The 19,721-nt window shown below is 45.1% G+C and overlaps 1 protein-coding gene across 1 annotated transcript; it reads right to left on the bottom strand.

The window, feature by feature from the left end:
• Positions 1-1,924: 1,924 nt before the first annotated feature.
• Positions 1,925-19,436, bottom strand: PXMP2 (peroxisomal membrane protein 2). Its single transcript, XM_053368079.1, has 5 exons — positions 19,253-19,436; positions 12,809-12,913; positions 11,696-11,858; positions 8,931-9,050; positions 1,925-2,318 (listed from the first exon to the last, which is right to left on the bottom strand). The coding sequence occupies exons 1-5, from the start codon at positions 19,360-19,362 to the stop codon at positions 2,250-2,252; spliced, it is 567 nt and encodes a 188-aa protein (XP_053224054.1). The 5' UTR covers positions 19,363-19,436; the 3' UTR covers positions 1,925-2,249.
• Positions 19,437-19,721: the final 285 nt, after the last annotated feature.

Genomic DNA, 19,721 nt, shown 5'->3' with positions numbered 1-19,721 from the left:
TGGGAAGCTCTTTGCTTTCTGGATTTTATTCCATCTTTCTCTTTGAACCTCTTTTCTACTCTTCTTCATTTCACTCTTCCTTTTTCTGCTCCTTTCTCCTCTCCCCTTTTTTTCCCTTTATGCTTTGCTTGTATTTAGAACAAAGTCTTAGTTTGGGTAAAAAAGGGGGGAAATATATTTGCTATTAAGCTTTGTATTTTTCTCTATAAACCCTAACATAGCTTATTTTTTTAAAAAAAATCAGCTCAATAAGCAACATTAAGAGGCAGAATCTTACTATTTTGCATATATTCAGCAAATAAGCGGAACTGGCATAGTTACAGGTGTCGTGTAATAGCGCTTCCACATTTGTAAGAAAAAAATCTTTTAGTTTGGCAGCACGTGAACTTTGGAACTCCCTGTCTATTGACATCAGGCAGCCAGGCACCTTTATTTATTTAGTTCAACACCTTTTCCTCCAAGGAGCATGGTGCTCCTCCTTCCCATTTTAGCCTCACCACAAGCCCTGAGAGGTAGGCTAGGCTGAGAGATGGCAACTGGCCCAAGTTCAACCAGGGAGCTTCTTGGCAGAGTGGAGATTTGAGCATGGCCTCCCATATCTCTAGCCATAACAATCACACAGGTCTTCCCTGTGCTCTTTTTGGCACCTGCTAAAAATATTTCGCTTATGATGCAGACATGCAGAATGCTGCTGTGTGTTTTAATCTATCTTTTTCCTTTTGCTTATCTTTCACAGTTGTACCTTGGATCTCAAATGCCTTGGCTCCCAAACAAATCAGCTCCCAAACAATCGAAACCCGGAAGTGAGTCTTCTGGTTTTCAAATGATTTTCGGAAGCCAAACGTCAAGCAAGTCGTGTCCGACTCTTCATGACCCCATGGACCAGAGCATGCCAGCACGCCAGGCACTCCTGTGTTCCACTGCCTCCCGCAGTTTGGTCAAACTCATGCTGGTAGCTTCGAGAACACTGTCCAACCATCTCGTCCTCTGTCGTCCCCTTCTCCTTGTGCCCTCCATCTTTCCCAACATCAGGGTCTTTTCCAGGGAGTATTCTCTTCTCATGAGGTGGCCAAAGTATTGGAGTCTCAGCTTCAGGATCTGTCCTTCCAGTGAGCACTCAGGGCTAATTTCCTTAAGAATGGATAGGTTTGATCTTCTTGCAGTCCATGGGACTCTCAAGAGTCTCCTCCAGCACCATATTTCAAAAGCATCAATTCTTCGGCGATCAGCCTTCTTTATGATCCAGCTCTCACCTCCATACACCACTACTGGGAAAACCATAGCTTTAACTATACGGGCCTTCGTTGGCAAGGTGATGTCTCTGCTTTTTAAGATGCTGTCTAGGTTTGTCATTGCTTTTCTCCCAAGAAGCAGGCGTCTTTTAATTTCGTGACTGCTGTCACGATCTGCAGTGATCATGGAGCCCAAGAAAGTAAAATCCCTCACTGCCTCCATTTCTTCCCCTTCTATTTGCCAGGAAGTGATGGGACCAGTGGCCATGATCTTAGTTTTTTTTAATGTTGAGCTTCAGACCATATTTTGCGCTCTCTTCTTTCACCCTCATTAAGAGGTTCTTTAATTCCTTCTCACTTTCTGCCATCAAGGTTGTGTCCTTCTGCATATCTGAGGTTGCTGTTAATGGAGCCTAAAAATTGCATTCGCCTTTTCTGCAGCTGCCTCACTTTGCTGGCTCACCTTCAGCTCACAATAGGCTTGCAATCCTTTTCACACATCCTTCCCCCCACCCCCTAGCCAGGTATCTCACCTCTTCAACAAAACCAGTAATTTCCCCCTTTTATCGTTTAAGAGATTAATCTTCTCAATTTTATTTCTTTTAAAAACACGCACATAAAATGGCTTGTGCTGGTTTTCCCAATTCCAGTACACATTTTTTAAACCATTCCCATTAAAGCACCATTAAAAAAAAAAAGAGTTATTGCCTGCTGTCTGTCCCCCCCAGAAAAACTAAACGTTAAGAAATGAGAAACAAAATGAATAAATGTAGTGTACCAGATGTGATTGTTAAAGAGACAGGGCCCAGAAGGACCCAGCTAGAAGATGGCACAGCTCATCCCCTTCCCATCCCTGCTTTCCTCAAGGAGCAGAAGAGTGTCGGACAGTAACTCTGCAACGGCAGGCAGCAAATCAGTTCTCTAAGCACAGTCCCTCGTCCTCCGCTGCCTGCCCCGGCAGGCAACTTTATCAAGCATGGAGGGCAGCTTCCTCTTCAACCGTCAGCTCCTGCAGGGTCACTTCTTCACAGAGGCCAGGTAGGCAAACCAGAAGAGGGCCACCAGGTTCCCAAACAGCACCTGGAACTGTTTTCAGGGGAGGAATTTAGTTAGGATTTAAGTTCTGACCTACCACGTTCACCTCCCTGGAGGTGCTGTCGGGGACTGAACCCGGGATCTTCTGCATGCAAAACAGAGGCTCTACCCAGGGCCAGCCCAAGGCATTCTGGCTAACCACAAAATGGAGCCCTTCCCTGGCAGGGAAGAAAGGGTGGGTGAAGATCTACATGGGTTAGAGCGTGGTGCTGATAACGCCAAGGTTGCAGGTTTGAGCCCTGTGGGGCAACAGATGCCTATTCCTGCACTGCAGGGGGTTGGCCTAGGATCAGCGTTTCCCAAACTTGGGTCTCCGGCTGTTGTTGGACTACAACTCCCATCATCCAGGCTAAGACCCTACCTGCCCACAGGCTGTCTTGCCAGAGTGGTGCATGCTCTAGTTATCTCCCGCTTGGACTATTGCAATGCGCTCTACGTAGGGCTTGTTGGCTGTTTGCAGTTTAGTAGCGCAGAGAGCTTGCTGGGGAGACCATGCATTAAAAAATAAAGGACTCAAAAATAACTTAAACTAGGTTTTAATAAGAAAAACAAAAACTCCTTTTACTCTAAGTACATTAACAACCAAACCAGACCCAACCACCAACCCATCCCCCAGGGTAATGGGAGAGCTAGGTGCTGCTCCTTATATACTACACCCAAATGCTGACACACCTTAATCAAATACAACTCAGCAGCACCTGCTACATTTCACAGCTGTAAAGCTGGGTCTCGTTATCTTACTCTGGCCCTTGCTCTGGCCCCTTAAAGACATACACATTGGGTGGAACAATGATGAACCTTTACATTTAAATAAACCATTCAACATTTCCCCTGCGGTTCATCATTGTGGAACAAAAACATAAAGCATATTTTGTACATGTCTTTCATGTGTAACCTTTGGAAGTGCTTTAGTAAAAATGTCCGCAATTTGATTGTCACCTGGAACATATTCAAATACAATCATTTCGTCAGCAATTAGTTTCTTTACAAACTGTAAACGTAACCTTAAGACTCTAGTGCGCTGCGTATTGGTCTCTGAACACAGGATAGCAAGTCCGCTCTGGGAATCAAGGTAAACTTTTACTGGTAATGTTACTTGCATCTGTAGGTCTGCAAATACTTGCAGATACCATTCTACATCACGAGTGGCCTGAACGCATGCACATAATTCACTCTCTGTTGTGGAGAGACAAATAATGGTTTGTGTCTGGGACTTCCATTCAAATGGACAACCGTTATAACAAAGCACCATACCAGACACACCCCTGCAATTATTTTGTTCCACTGCATGAGATGCATCACAGAAAATTTCAAAACCTTTGTCAATACATGTTGTAAACTGCAACCTATAATGTTTGGTATGTTTAAGATACATTACCACTCTCTTAAGAGCAGAGAAACATTGTGTAGTAGGCTTTTCCACAAATTTTGCCAGAAAGTGAAAAGCATAAGTTATATCTGGTCTTGAGATTCTTTGAATGAAATTTAGCTTGCCTATAGCAGAACGATACAAAGTTTTGTTAGGAAATGGCTTATCTTCACCTGTAAAGGTGAAACCACACACCATAGGCGTTTCCTTGCCATTTGCATTTTCTAAACATAGCATTTCAACAAGATCATCAATTTTTGCAGTTTGATGAACCAGAAAAGATCCATTTTTGCCTTTCTCAATTTGCATGGATAAGTAATTTTTAGCTATGCCTAATTCCACCACATCAAATTTCTTCTGTAACTGTGATACTACCAGTTCATATTCCTGTTTAGTTTTTGTAGAAATTAGCACGTCATCTACATACACACATATTTTTGTTACAGTGTTTGCCCTTTCCTTTATAAACACACAGTTGTCTGCCTTTCCTTGTGAAAAACCAATATCCAGCAATTCTTTTGCTAAAGTATGGTGCCAATTCCTTCCACTTTGGTGCAGACCATAAAGGGATTTATTTAATTTGCATACCAAACCTTCAGCGGCGTCTATGCCTTCAGGAACACGCATAAAAATTTGTTCTTTTAAATCTGCAAACAAATATGCAGTTTTTATATCTAGGTGATAAACAGAATGTCCACGTTGTGATGCATCTTTTAACAAAAGCTTAACTGTTTCATATTTTACGCTTGGTGAATAACACAAATCATAATCTTCGCCTGGAATTTGTTGAAAACCCCTAGCAACTAGTCTTGCTTTGTACCTTACAACTTCATTTTTGTCATTCATTTTAACTCTATAAACCCATTTTGAATCAATAAGTCTCATATCTGGGGTTTGTGGTACAAGAGACCAAGTGTTATGCTCTTTTAAAGAAGCTATCTCAGAGTTCATAGCTTTATACCAATTTGCAGCTTGTTGCTTAGGTAATTTCTGAACATCATTGTAGCTTTTTGGCTCAAAAACTGCCTTACTGGCATACACAGTATTAAAATGTTCATCTGCAAAACGTTGTGGCTTCTGCCTCTTTCTATCTGAACGTCTTAGTCCAGAAGGAGAGTCAGACTCCTCAGACTTAATGGGACTAAGTGAACCACTAGTTTCAGGTTGTAAATCATTGTCAGATTGAAGAGATGCCTGTAGGCTAAGCTCACGGTCAGAAAACTCAAGAGAATCTAACCTCCCCTTGGGTGCCTGTGACTTTAAATCATCAAACAAATCAGATTCAACAGACTTTTTGTCTTTTTCCATTAATTCAGAAGCACCATTTCCTCCTCCTGCTGCTGCTGCTTCTTCCTCTTCTTCCTCAATATTATCTATACCATCAGTATCTTGGAAGACAGCAACTCCATTCCAATTTACAGTTTGTATCATGCTTCTGGTAATATGAAATTTGCCAGTTGCTGGTATGTAAATTCTGTACGCCCCCTGCTGGTAGCCCATTAATTTTCCCTGGACACTACGTTCACCCAATTTCTGCTTAGCAGGATAATGCATAATTACATCTGAACCCCAAATGCGTAGGTATTTCAGATTAGGGCGTTTTTTAAACAGCTTCTCATAGGGGGTGACATCTAAACCAGAATGATAACTGCGATTTCTAACATAACAAAACGCATTAAGCGCTTCAGCCCAAAAGTCTTTGGGCAGATTAGCATCGTGCAGATACGTTTTAACCCCTGCCTGTAGGTCACGCTGCACAACTTCAACAAGCCCATTTTGCCAGGGACTTCGGGGGCAAGATAACTCATGAGTAGTCCCCTGCGCTTCCAGGAATTTCTCAAAATCCTCAGAAACAAACTCCCCACCCCGTTCAGAAAACAGGTTCTTAATTGGTTTGTTAAAGTGTGTTTTTACCCAGTTGCAAAAAACTTTGTACTTCTCAAATGCTTGGGACTTCTCAGCTATTGCATAAGTCCAACAATATCTACTATACTGGTCTATCAGAGTAAGCCAGTACTTAGAACCTCCTAATGATGGTGGGAGTGGCCCAACTAAATCACAATGTACACGCTCAAATGGCTCAGTTACTTTCCTATCTGAGCACCTACCCTTGCGTGCAACCTTAATCTTATTCTTGCAACAGGATAGACATTGCATAAAAAATTTACATGGTTTTAAGTTGAGGCCATCAACAATATTCTTTGTCTTAATTACATCAGCAAAATTCAGGTGTCCCAGAATTCTGTGTGCCTCATGGACACACCCGGAATGTGGCCTTACATTCCTCAACCCCTGGCTTGACTGTGCTGCTCTGCAATTTATAGGCGATTGGGAGTAGGTGCGAAAATACAGTCTATATAAACCATCAGATTCCCGGGCATATAATAGACGTTTGTTCCCATCGAAAAACTCACACATTGACTTTAAGAAACGCACAGTTATGCCTTGACGAGCAAAGCACCTTACTGACAATAAATTGTCCACTGACGGGCAGTAAATGCAGTTCACTATTGTAATGTTTAAAGAGTCAAGTTTAACAGTACCCCTGCCAAGCGACTGCAAGACTTGTGAATTGGCTAAATGTACATTACCAATTTCCTCTTCGAAAGAAATAAACAAGCTTCGATCGTTGCAAATATGCTGAGATGCTCCTGAGTCCACAACAAAAGACTTCCACTTGGCACGTTTAAGTCTTTTACGATCTGTTGTCCTAGCATGGAAAACTCGCGGCTCGTTTCTGTCTCTACTATACGATGTCGGCTGCTGGGCTGACGACCGTGACTGACGAACAGAAACAGGCTTGGGAGTACTTTGCTTTCTTTTGGATTTGCAGTCCTTTGCAAAATGTCCTTGCTTATTGCAGAACCAACAACGCTTTGCAGCTTTAAATACAGTTGTATCACCACAGGTTTGCATATGGCGTTCCTCATTACTTCTGGAAATAGGAGTGCTTATGGCACAAGCCTCCCTTCTATCCAACTCGCCCATTAATCTTGCCGTCACCCCTTCCACAGTTAATTGTGCTGGTGGAACAGCAGATATCTGGCTAGCTATACCATCAAAGTCCTCATTAAGGGAACAAAGAATGATAAAAACATACTGAATATCAGGTATGTCCATGTCCCTTCGAATTAATTCGCAGCGTATTGCCTCCAGACGTCTCAAGTGTGCTGCCAAATCACCACCAGGCTGCAACTTCGTCTGGTACAACTGCTTGAAAAACGTCAATGCAGATGCTGACTCTTTTCTAACATGCACTGCTGCAAGACTGTCCCACATTTCTTTGGCAGTTTTCTTATTTCTTATATACACTACTTGCTGGTCGCTGACTGCCAAATTAATTATCGCCCTGGCTTTTGCATCTCCTTTCGACCAAGCATTAGTCACAGGGTCAGGAGGGTCATCAGTTACATAGGTCCATACTTCTCTAGAGGTCAAAAGCGCCTCCACCCGAAAAGACCATAAACTATAGTTCTCATCTGTTAGCTGTGGGAAGACCAGAGCCTTCTCAGCTTCAGGAACCCGGTCAACCATTCTGGAACTCTTCCAGACCCACAGAACTACGCTAACAGGAGAAGGAGTTTTCAAACCTTTCTCAGAGTCCAAAAATATGCAGTCATCCACTCAGCAGCTGGGCCCATAACCAAAGATGTTGGCTGTTTGCAGTTTAGTAGCGCAGAGAGCTTGCTGGGGAGACCATGCATTAAAAAATAAAGGACTCAAAAATAACTTAAACTAGGTTTTAATAAGAAAAACAAAAACTCCTTTTACTCTAAGTACATTAACAACCAAACCAGACCCAACCACCAACCCATCCCCCAGGGTAATGGGAGAGCTAGGTGCTGCTCCTTATATACTACACCCAAATGCTGACACACCTTAATCAAATACAACTCAGCAGCACCTGCTACATTTCACAGCTGTAAAGCTGGGTCTCGTTATCTTACTCTGGCCCTTGCTCTGGCCCCTTAAAGACATACACATTGGGTGGAACAATGATGAACCTTTACATTTAAATAAACCATTCAACAGGGCTACCTTTGAAGGTGACCCGGAAACTGCAATTAATCCAGAATGCAGCACAATTCAAAGTGTTGGTGCTGACCTTTAAAGCCCTAAACAGCCTTGGTCCAGTATACCTGAAGAAGCATCTCCACCCCCATCGTTCAGCACTGAGATCCAGCGCCGAGGGCCTTCTGGCAGTTCCCTCATCGTGAGAAGTGAGGTTACAGGGAACCAGACAGAGGGCCTTCTTGATAGTGGCACCCACCCTGTGGAACACCTTCCCTTCAGGAAATAAGCAGCTATCCTATCTTTAAAAGACATCTGAAGGCAGCCCTGTTCAGGGAAGTTTTTAATATTTAATGCTGTATTGTTTTTAACACTCGATTGGGAGCCGCCCAGGGTGACTGGGGAAACTCAGCCAGATGGGCGGGGTATAAATAATAAATTAGTAGTAGTAGTATCCAGTGGTCCTGCTAGCTAGGGATGATGGAAGTTGTAGTCCAACAACAAAGTTTGGGAAACACTGGACTGGATGATCCTCAGGGTCCCTCCCAAGTCTAAAAATTCTATGGCTCTATGATTCTACATCAGGAACAAGGAGAGAGATAAAGATCTACATTGGGATCTGCTGCACTTGTGGATTCTGCTGCCTGAGGCAGTCTCCTCACTTTGCCTCATGGCTGGGCCGGCCCTGGCTCTACAACTGAGCTACAGCCATTCCCTTTAAGACACGGGAAGCTGACTTACCGAGTCAGGCCACTGGCCATTGGTCCATTTCCCACAGCACTGTCTGCACTGACTGGCAGCGGCTCTCACAAGGCTAAGGATTGAAGCTGGCACAAGGAAGTTGCCTTCTCATTGAGCTACAGCCATGGCTACCTTTCATAACGCCAGATGCGCTATAAGTTCAGGACTGCCTTAATACAGGGATGGGGGAAACCTGTGGCCTTCCAGGTGTCGGTGGACTCCAACTCCCATCATTCCCGGCTGCCCTTCATGCTGGCTGGAGCTGATGGGATTTGGAGTCCAGCGTCTGGAAGCTCCCGGTTATCCCAGCCCTAAGAGAACTGATACCTTCATGGATGCACCCCAAACCGCTTGGGAGACACGCATGCGAGGACTGAATGCCCAGGGGCGCATGGAGGGAATTGTGTGGGTCTCCCCCCGCCGGCTCAGCACCCCATGGAGTGGGAACCGCCCCCCACCGACCGAAAAGTGAGTCCTCTCACCTGCATAGGCACGTAGTTCAGATTGATAAACTGGACCGGCGTCCACACCTTCCAGTTCATCTTGAGGGATGTCCAGTAGCTGGATTTCATCCTTTTGACGAAAGCAGAGGTATCCTTCCCCTGAAAGACACGGATAAACTGAGCCAGAGGAGGCCTCGAGGGAGGGGGGTGGACCAGGGGGATGTCCTGCACCTTTTCTGCAGTGGTTCAAGTCCCAGCCAACCCAGATCCCAGGGTTGGTGCTGACCTTTAAAGCCCTAAATGGCCTCGGCCCAGTTTACCTGAAGGAGCATCTCCACCCCCATCGTTCTACCCGGACAGTGAGGTCCAGCTGACGGCCTTCTGCCAGTTCCCTCCCTGCGAGAAGTGAGGTTACAGGGAACCAGGCAGAGGGCCTTCTTGGTGGTGGCGCCTGCCCTGTGGAACGCCCTCCCATCAGATGTCAAGGAAATAAACAACTATCTGACTTTTAGAGGACATTTGAAGGCAGCCCTGTTTAGGGAAGTTTTTAATGTTTGATGTTTTCTCGTGTTTTTAATATTCTGTTGGGAGCTGCCCAGACTGGCTGGGGAAACCCAGCAAGATGGGTGGGATATAAACAATATATTATTATTATTATTATTATTATTATTATTATTATTATTATTACCATTCCAGCCTCACAACAGCCCTGTGAGGCAGCTCAGGCCAAGAGAGAGAAACAACTGGCCCAGGATTCACACAAGTTATTCAGCAAGGTTTATAGCACCACTTTATCAGCAAAAACCAAGTCGTTTACATTTTATTTATTTCTTTTTTTAAAAAAAGAAGTGTATACTGCTATATCATTAAAAGAAAAACAGAGCAATAATAAACTAAACTAAAACCGCATAAAACGGACATCATGGCCTGAAGGATGCGTTCTTAATTGCTCGCATAGTAAGCCTGACAGAACAGAAAAGTCTGCAGCAGGTGTTTAAGAGAAGATGCCTACTGAATCTCTACTGGCAGGATATTCCACAAGCCTGGACCAACAATACTAAAGGTTATTGCTGCTGTTTGTTTGTTTGTTTCTTGTTGTTGTCTAATGAGCCTTAGCAACTTGAGGAATGACCAGTGGTGCTCCTGCAGATTATCTCGGCGATCTAGTTGGGATATAAGGGCTCAGCCGGTCCCTGAAGTACCCTGGACCTACGTTGTTCAGGGATTCGCTTTTTAGAATCATAGAATTGTAGAGTTGGAAGGGACCCTGAGGGTCATCTAGTCCAACCCCCTGCAATGTAGGACTCTCAGCTAATCGCATTACAAGTGGCTACCCAGACCCTGCTTTAAAACCACCAGTGAATGAGAATCCACAAACTCCACTGTCAAACAGCTCTTACTGTCTGAAAGTTCTTCCTGGCATTTAGTTGGAATCACCTTTCTTGTATCTTGAAGCCCTTGGTTCGGGTCCTACCTGTTATGTATTCAGCGGCCAGTGTTTGCCTGAGCTTGAGTCTGGACTAAGGATTCTGAGCCCCTGTGTTCTAATCCGATACATGATATCCAATCACAGAACATTTCAGGATTTGGGCCTCTGCCATTGGCCCTTAAAACTCTGAGTCACAATTCGCAGCTTGGAAGTTTAGACAGCCAATCACGTTGGGAGTGGGAGTGGCCCAGGCCTTCAGAAACATATATAAGCAGTTGCTTTGCCCTGTTGCCCAATTCTGTTAGTTCAAGAAAGGTTCTTGCTGTTATCACTGTGTCTTGCCTCGTGGGAACCCATCTACACTTCACTACCCTCCTGAGGAAGAGGAGAAAAGCTTGCTCCACATACAGCCACCATCACCGCCACCCTGATTTCAGCATCAACTGACGGGCACAAGCCTTTCCATCACAGAGCAGACCCAGGGATATACTGTATTTTTTGCTCTATAAGACGCACTTTTTCCCTCCTAAAAACTAAGGGGAAATGTGTGTGCATCTTATGGAGCGAATGCAGGCTGCGCAGCTATCCCAGAAGCCAGAACAGCAAGAGGGATCGCGCAGTACTCCGTCTTGCTGTTCTAGCTTCTGGCTTAACTGCACGAAGCCTCCTCAAGGCAGGAGGTGTTACGAAAAAGGAGCAATGCAGAAGCAAGCACCAGGTGGCTGGAATGGTAAACAGGATGTGGGTGTTTTTGGATTGTCCCGTGGGAAACTGGGACTGCCTGTAAAGTGCTCTGAGAGCCGGATGTTACCTCAGAGCAGCACATGACCCTGTACTGGAAGTACATGGGAGGAGTTTATTCTCTCTCTGCAGTGGGGAAGCAGAGTGTGCAGACATGTTTTCTCTGTACTGCTGAAAGACAGAAATAAAGACATGTAGATATATTTCTGTCTGTCTCATTCCCCCTCCCTGGGGGAGGAGTGGTGTGTTCTTTTCACGTTTGAAAAGGATCGCCGAAGAGACCTCCCTTGATCTTGCCGGCAGACGCTGGCAGGGGAGGTAAACATAAGGATTCAAGCCGGGCACCTGGAGGGTGGACAAATTCCTAAGAGCTGGAGGCTCTGCTTGCTTGAATCCCGACAGGAGGAGCCTTCATCAGTGACGGGCTGCCCTTATCCCTCCTCGGGGGAAAGCCCGCAAGCGCCGCACACACGCTCCAGGCAGCTCGTGAAAGGGAGTGCTGAGCAGAGCCTGTGATACATACAGGCTCTGCTCAGCGCTCCCTTTAAAGAATATTTTTTTCCTTGCATTCCCCCTCTAAAAAATAGGTGCGTCTTATGGTCAGGTGCGTCTTATGGAGCAAAAAATACAGTACCTCCAGCAGGTTCATGACGAAGTAGTAAAGCACTAGGAAGGCCGGGGCAACCACAAGCCGGTCCAGCAGGAGTCTCTTGGCGATGGAAACAGGCACATCCGATGGGAACCATCGCTCCAAATAGAGGTAGAAATAGTGGCTCAATGGCCCAGTGAGGAAAAACCTGGAAAAGCAGGAAGGGAGATTGTACATTGTTCATACAGACATCATTCTGCCTCTTCAAAAAATATCAGCTTAACTGTAAAAACTCGGCTCCAGGCAGTTTAAACCCCAGCAACAAAACCTATAAGCTTCTCCCATTCGCTGAGCTGCTGTGATATCATGCAACCTCCTGGCTGCTAAGAGGAGAAGGGATTGTTCACTATTTCGCAAGATTATTTTACTACATCACAACCCTGGTAGTCAGAAAACCTCTGAGCCGATGTTAAAAACCTTTTTTTAAAAAACGGAAATTCAAAAGCATTCAGCGGGTGATTAAAATCAATAGTAGCTAACAAGGAATAAAACACGCGTCCCTTCGACATGTCTGGGTCAGCTGGCCTAAGCAAAAAATGTTTTAAGCGCTCACCAAAAAGAGAGCAGCGAGGGGGATTTGGAGGGTGCCAAAGGGCAGCCATTGCCAGATAAATATTTGGCTGCAGGTCAGTGGTTGCAATGTATATGGGGAAAGGGGCATCCTTGTTGCCCCTCCCCAAAGGCAAATTCCAATTGTGCTGGTTAAGAATGTCAAGGGAGCCGGACTGCTGGTTGTGGCCCATGGTCTATCTAGTCCAACATCCTTTTCTCACAGTGAGAAGGCTGCAAACAGGACCCAAGAACAGCCCAAGCACAAGGGCACTAGACCCATCTGCAGTTTCCAGGAAATTGCATTCAGAAGCGTTACTGCCTCGCATAGTAACTATCGGCAGCCTTATTCTCTTTTAAAGCCATCCAAGTTGGTGGCCCTCGCTACCTCCAGTGGCAGCGAGTTCCGCAGTTTAACTATGTGGCGTGTGAAATCTGGCTGTGGCCCTGCCAACCTCCCTATATTTCCAAACGGGCACAGCACACTTTGCAAACCTGTCCAGATCCACCCTCGGAAGAATGGGGCCCCATTCTGGCCCCCACACTTACCCATAGATGAAGAACCTCAAAGGACCAGCCAAATCCAGACCTCTTTTCTTCTGGTTCTTCTCGATGATCTGAGCCAGGAAACTCCCAAGGGCCGAGAGGACCGCACTACAGGGAGGAAAAGAGAGAGCGTCTCAGAGGCCAGCCTGGGTCAAGCAACAAAGCCACGCATGAGAAGAGCCTGCTGGATCAGGGTCCTGCTCTCACAGTGGCCAAGCAGATGCCCCAAAGGGAAACCTGCAAGTCGGACCAGCGCACAACAGTACTTTCTCCTCCTGTGGTTTCCAGCAACTGGTATTCAGAAGCATTTGCTGTCTTCCAATGATGGAGAGGCCATTGTGGCTAATGGCAATCAATAGTCCTTTCATTCATGAATTGGTCCAGCCATCCCTGCCTCCTGTGGCAGACAGTTCCACAGTTTAACTACACGCTGAGCAAAGAAGTCATTTCTTTTCTCAGTCCCGAATCTTCCAACGAATCTTCCAATCTTCACAGGATGTCCACGAGTTCTACCAGAAGCATTTTTACTTGGTATTATAGGCCAAGACATTAATAGACAAGATGTCAAACTGTTCTTATATGCAACAACAGCAGCAAGAGTATTGTTAGCCCAGAAATGGAAGCAAGAAGAAATTCCGACCAAAGAAGAATGGCAGGCGAAATTAATGGACTATGCAGAATTGGACAAATTGACAGGAAGGAACCGAAACCTGCGGGACCAGAGATTTACAGAAGATTGGAAGAAGTATATGAATTATTTGAAGAGCAACTGTAATCAACAAATTACACTAGTAGGACTAGAAGAAGTTTTGTAAGGAGAAACATACGAAGTGTTACAAAGTAGAAAAAGATAGAGATATTGGTTATGAGTTTGAAACGTAATAGGGAAGATAAGAAATGCATACTGAGAGATTAGATTGGAAAATTTTCAGACAGGACTGATAGAAGTCAAAAAAAATTGACTAAGATGTAAAAGTATGTTCAACTACTGTTGAAAATGATATGTTAAAAAACTAATAAAACATTTTATATATAGGATGTCCACGAGTTCTAGCGTTAGAATCTAGTTAAAATCACCGGTCCAAAGAAGAGGAATTTGGCAAACTGGCTTCATAAACACAGAGGCCTGTATCATAACTGCTCGGAATCTCAGAGTGAGTCAGTTCATGCAATTGTAGGTTACTTGGGGAGATTATTAACACACTTCTACAACTCGTCCAGGATTTAACAGCAGCCTCGCTGGACCAGACCAAAGGTCCATCTCATTTAGCTTTGCCCAACCTGGTGCAATCTAACAGAACACATTTTTTTTATGTTAGTTTCTCTGACGTATGCGTTTCTTCCCACACTTTACCCTAGTCAACGTATCTCTGAGCACATTACTTGGTTGGAGAACCAGATTGCAAAATTCAGAGAAGCCCGAATTTCTACAGGTGGCCGAGTTTCGGTTCATGCATTGTTCTGGAGAGTGTGATTTTGGGAAGGTTTGCTTTTAACCTGGATAGCTCAGTTGGCTAGAGCAGGCATAGGCAAACTCGGCCCTCCAGATATTTTGGGACTACAATTCCCATCATCCCTGACCACTGATCCTGTTAGCGAGGGATCACGGGAGTTGTAGTCCCAAAACATCTGGAGGGCCGAGTTTGCCTATGCCTGGGCTAGAGTGTGGTGCTGATAATGCCAAGGTTGCAGGTTCGATCCCTGCATATTCCTGCACTGCAGAGAGTTAGACCGAATTATTCTCAGGGTCCCTGCCAACTCTACAATTCTATGATTCTATGAAAGGAGAAAGGAATCCAATTTCTGCCCCACTCTATCTCCAGGTGAGCACCTGTGCAAAACACAAAAAGATCAACAGAAGCGTGGGTCACTGGGATTTGGAAATATTCCCAACCCCTTCATCTTGAGATCTGCAAGAGCTCTCAAGAGATGGATGGCAAGGGGACCCAAATGAGCCCTTGAGAACTCAAGCACTTTTTGCTCAATACTCTGTCAAAGAAAGTCATCTATTCAGCCAGAGGATGCATTCAGCTTTGGGGAGCATTGCATTTGCTTTTCTGATTGTAAGGCAAGAGCTTCTATCCCATTTTCGAACTTTCGTTTCGCACTGTGGTGCTTGTTGCGTCATGGAACTGCAGTTGTTTTTTACAAAATTATATTTATTAAGATTTTACAACAAGTTTTCGCATAATCAAAAATTCAAATTAGATTTTACATTTTCAGTTAACCCCCCCCCAAACTTCTCTTTCTGGTTTATAGCATACAGTGGTACCTCGGTTACAGACGCTTCAGGTTACAGACACTTCAGGTTCCAGACTCTTTTAACCCAGAAATAGTACCTTGGGTTAAGAACTTTGCTTCAGGATGAGAACAGAAATCGTGTTCCGTCGGCGCGGCGGCAGAAGGAGGCCCCATTAGCTAAAGTGGTGCTCAGGTTAAGAACAGTTTCAGGTTAAGAACGGACCTCCGGAACGAATTAAGTACTTAACCCGAGGCACCACTGTATTTATTTCTTCTACATATAATTTATATGCCTTATGTACTAAAATGAAAGTTGTACCTTGTCAGTCTGTTCTTAACATTTTAACCTCATTTTTCTATTTTCTATTTATATTTGTCCATTCTAAGTGTATTACTCGAATCCTGCAAGTGAGTTCACTTCAATGCATTGTTTCCGTAAATACATCATAAAAGGTTCTCAATCTTTTCTGAAGTCATGGTTGTCCTTATCTTTGAGTCCCTCAGTTAGCTTCGCCATTTCAGCGTATTCCATCAACTTTTCTTGCTATTGTTTTTCGTTGGTATTTCATCGCTTTTCCATCTTTGAGCTAATAAAATTCTAGCCGCTGTTGTCGCATACATAAATAGATTCTTCTTGTCTTTTGGTAAATCTTGAACTACAATACCTAATAAAAACGCTTCTGGTCTTTTTAACAAAGGTTATCTTGAACATTTTTTTCATTTCCTTATAAATAATATCCCAATAATTTCTAATTATTTTACAATTCCACCACATATGAAAAAAGGTACCTTCCTTTTCTTTACATTTCCAGCACTTGTTGGAACTTGTTCTACACACTTTTGCTATTTTCACCGGTGTAATATACCATCTATACACCATTTTCATATACAGTGGTACCTCGGGTTAAGTACTTAATTCGTTCTGGAGGTCCGTTCTTAACCTGAAACTGTTCTTAACCTGAAGACCACTTTAGCTAATGGGGCCTCCTGCCGCTGCGCCGCCGCTGCACAATTTCTGTTCTCATCCTGAAGCAAAGTTCTTAACCCGAGGTAATATTTCTGGGTTAGCAGTCTGTAACCTGAAATGTATGTTACCCGAAGCGTATGTAACCCGAGGTACCACTGTAATTCTCTTTCAGCAGTATACAATCAGTAAATTTTAAATTACTTTTCCATAACTTTTCCCAATCTTCCATTTGTATATTGTGTCCTATATCTGATAAGTCACACAGAATCACACTCACATCAGTGGACAGGGTGTGATGTAATAAAGACTGTCACTAGGCATTGATGCTAATCTTCTGCACAATCCTTTGTGCTTCTGTTATAGGATTTTTCCTGAATTCCGAGAACTCCGGAGGAGGCCCTTCTCTTAATCCCGCCACCCACACAGGTGCTCTTGGTGGGTACACACGAAAGGGCCTTCTCGGTAGCTGCTCCCAGACTCTGGAAATCCCTTCCAGGAGAAGCTAGACTGGTTGCGTCCTTGTTCTCCTTCTGCCGGCAGGCAAAGGCTGTTTTATTCCCACAGGCCTTTGCGAACTGTCTTTTTTTCTTTTTCTTTCTAATGAAAGGGCTTTTAAGAGTGCTGTGCTGTTTTTATTACCTGTATTTCAATAGATTTGTCTTATATACTGTTTAAACCCTATTCCAGTTTAATTACTTTTTAAAGATTACCTTTATATGATTTTAGCTATTTGTATTTTATCTGTCTAGCTTTCATTTGTGTAAGATGCCTTGGGTCCTGGTCTCGGGGGAAAGGTGGGATGATGATGACGACGATAACAACAACAACAACAAACAACAACAACAATAGGTAAAGGGACCCCTGACCATTAGGTCCAGTCATGGCCGACTCTGGGGTTGCGGCACTCATCTCGCTTTATTGGCCGAGGGAGCCGGCATACAGCTTCCGGGTCATGAGGCCAGCATGACTAAGCCGCTTCTGGCGAAACAGAGCAGTGCACGGAAACGCCGTTTACCTTCCCGCCGGAGTGGTACCTATTTATCTACTTGCACTTTGACGTGCTTTCAAACTGCTAGGTTGGCAGGAGCAGGGACTGAGCAACGGGAGCTCACCCCGTCGCGGGGATTCGAACCGCCGACCTTCTGATCGGCAAGTCCTAGGCTCTGTGGTTTAACCCACAGCGCCACCTGCGTCCCTCTACATAAGCATACTTGGGTGCATAAGCCCTTTTCAGCTCAGTTAAGACCAGTTTCTCAGGCTTAGGATCTGGCTTCCACAACAATGCAATGTGGAGTTGGGAAAATCCTGTTCTGTTCAGCCTAGTGGATCAGGTTGCGAAACCAGTCCTGCAAGACGCTGTTGAAGTTTCACGGAAGGTTCTAATCTGAAGGTTGAGATCTTTCAAACAGTTGAACTACCAGAGATTATTTCCAAATAAACCTGTTGGCCCTGGGATGGAACCTTTTAATGCAAATTAAAGCCGGCTTGTAGACTTTACATGCCCAACCAAAAAAATACAGCAGAGGTGACATCTCAGCATGCAGGACTACAGTTCCTACGATTCTTTAATTGCCAGGACTATCACTGCAGATGGTGACAGCAGCCATGAAATTAAAAGGCACCTGCTTCTTGGGAGAAAAGCAATGACAAACCTAGACAGCATCTTAAAAAGTAGAGACATCACCTTGCCAACAAAGGTCCGTATAGTAAAAGCTATGGTTTTCCCAGTAGTGATGTATGGAAGTGAAAGCTGGACCATAAGGAAGGCTGATCGCCGAAGAATTGATGCTTTTATGGTGCTGGAGGAGACTCTTGAGAGTCCCATGGACTGCAAGAAGATCAAACCTCTCCATTCTTAAGGAAATCAGCCCTGAGTGCTCACTGGAAGGACAGATCCTGAAGCTGAGGCTCCAATACTTTGGCCACCTCATGAGAAGAGAAGACTCCCTGGAAAAGACCCTGATGCTGGGAAAGATGGAGGGCACAAGGAGAAGCGACGACAGAGGACGAGATGGCTGGACAGTGTTCTCGAAGCTACCAGCATGAGTTTGACCAAACTGCGGGAGGCAGTGGAAGACAGAAGTGCCTGGCGTGCTCTGGTCCAGGGGGTCACGAAGAGTCGGACGCGACTAAACGACTGAACAACAACATTAAAGTGGTACAGTTGAGCTTTAAATATACAGCGTGAATGCAGCCTAGGTCTGGGGGTGAGGACCAGCTTCAAATCCCCACCCAGCCGCTGGGCAACCTCAGGCCAATCGCTCTCAACCTAACCTTCTTTGCAAGGGTGTTGCAAGGACGTGATGCATGAAATAAACACACTGACCATTGGCAACAGCAATAGTTGATAACACAAAACGAGCTCCGGGGGCAAAGGGCAGCATATAAGTGTAAGAAGATAAAATAGTTTGACATGGGAGAGTGACAACCAGCGCTCAGTTCTAGGAAGGGCAAAGTCAGGAAATTGCTTGCAAGAAAATGATACAGTGCCCTGGCCCATCTCTGCAAACAGAAGAATTAAGCCACCTTCCTCCAAACTGGTGCTGTTGAAATGCTACAACTCCCATCACCCTCCACCAGCGCTGCCATGCATTTTAACAAACCAATAACATGTATTTCAAAAAGCAAAAGAAGATTCTTAAAAAACAGACAGACAAAACTAGTTTGCTTAGAATGGATTTCCAGTGAAAACCTGCTTTGCTTAGAATGGATTTCCAGTTTTCAACAGAACTTGCATGCCTAGGACCCTACGATTAGTAATTCACCGTGGCTACTCAGAAGTAAGTCCTGCTGAATGCCATGGGGTCCTGCTCCGCATGATTCTAAACAGGACTACCCGGCTTCTGAAATGCTTTCTCTGGAGTAAGCCCCAACTAAGTTCAATGGGACTTGCTTCCTAAGAAATTAAGTTTTAAGGTAACAGTAGGCTGTTCCTGGGCAGTCACCTGACTGAATGATTACTCGGGAGTAAGCCCCGCAGACTTAAATAGGTATTTCTCCGCAGCAAATGCAGTTTCCGGGGATTGGATCCAATGTCAGCCCTACTCAGAGTAGACCTATTGAAGTGAATGGACATCACTAACTTAGTTTCGTTCATTCCAACGGGTCTCCTCAAAGTGTAACTTAGTTGAACCGCAACAGTTGTTCCCAGAACACGTTTACTCGGAAGTAAATCCCATTGGGTTGAGTGGGGTTCTTACTCCCGAGTAAAAGCACGCCGAGGTTCGCAGCCCACGCACCTGGAGACGGCTTTCGTGAGCACCGGGTAGAGGCGCAGCAGGAGCAAGTAGCGCGCTAGCAGCTTCTGGGGCAGCGGCCCCGATTCGGGCTTGGAAAGCGCCGGAGACATCGCGCAGACGAGCCGGACGGAGGAGCAAAGAAAAAAGCGCTCCGGGAGGTCCACTGCGCATGCGCTTCAGCGGCTGCCACCGAGAAGCTGGGCTAGCCACGCCCACTCAGCGGTATCTACCCCCGAAATGAGCCAATCAGAGGAGAGAGGGCGGGCATTACGACACAATAAGTGGGCGTGGCGTAGAAAGCAGGCGAAACAGTCACATACAAGAGTCCTAAACTTTTGCGCCTGGGAGGGGGCGGAGCCGGACGCGAATGTGGGCGGGACGGTTAGCTGAGGCGAAAAAAATTAGCCAATGAAAAGAGGGATAAGGAGCCGGGTGGTGCGCGTAGGGGTGGGAATTGCTGCGAGAGGCG

This window comes from Podarcis raffonei, chromosome 16 (genome assembly GCF_027172205.1).
Source record: "Podarcis raffonei isolate rPodRaf1 chromosome 16, rPodRaf1.pri, whole genome shotgun sequence".
Taxonomy (NCBI): domain Eukaryota; kingdom Metazoa; phylum Chordata; class Lepidosauria; order Squamata; family Lacertidae; genus Podarcis; species Podarcis raffonei.
The sequence above is the reverse complement of the archived record's forward strand: the minus strand, read 5'-3'. Positions and strand labels throughout refer to the sequence as shown.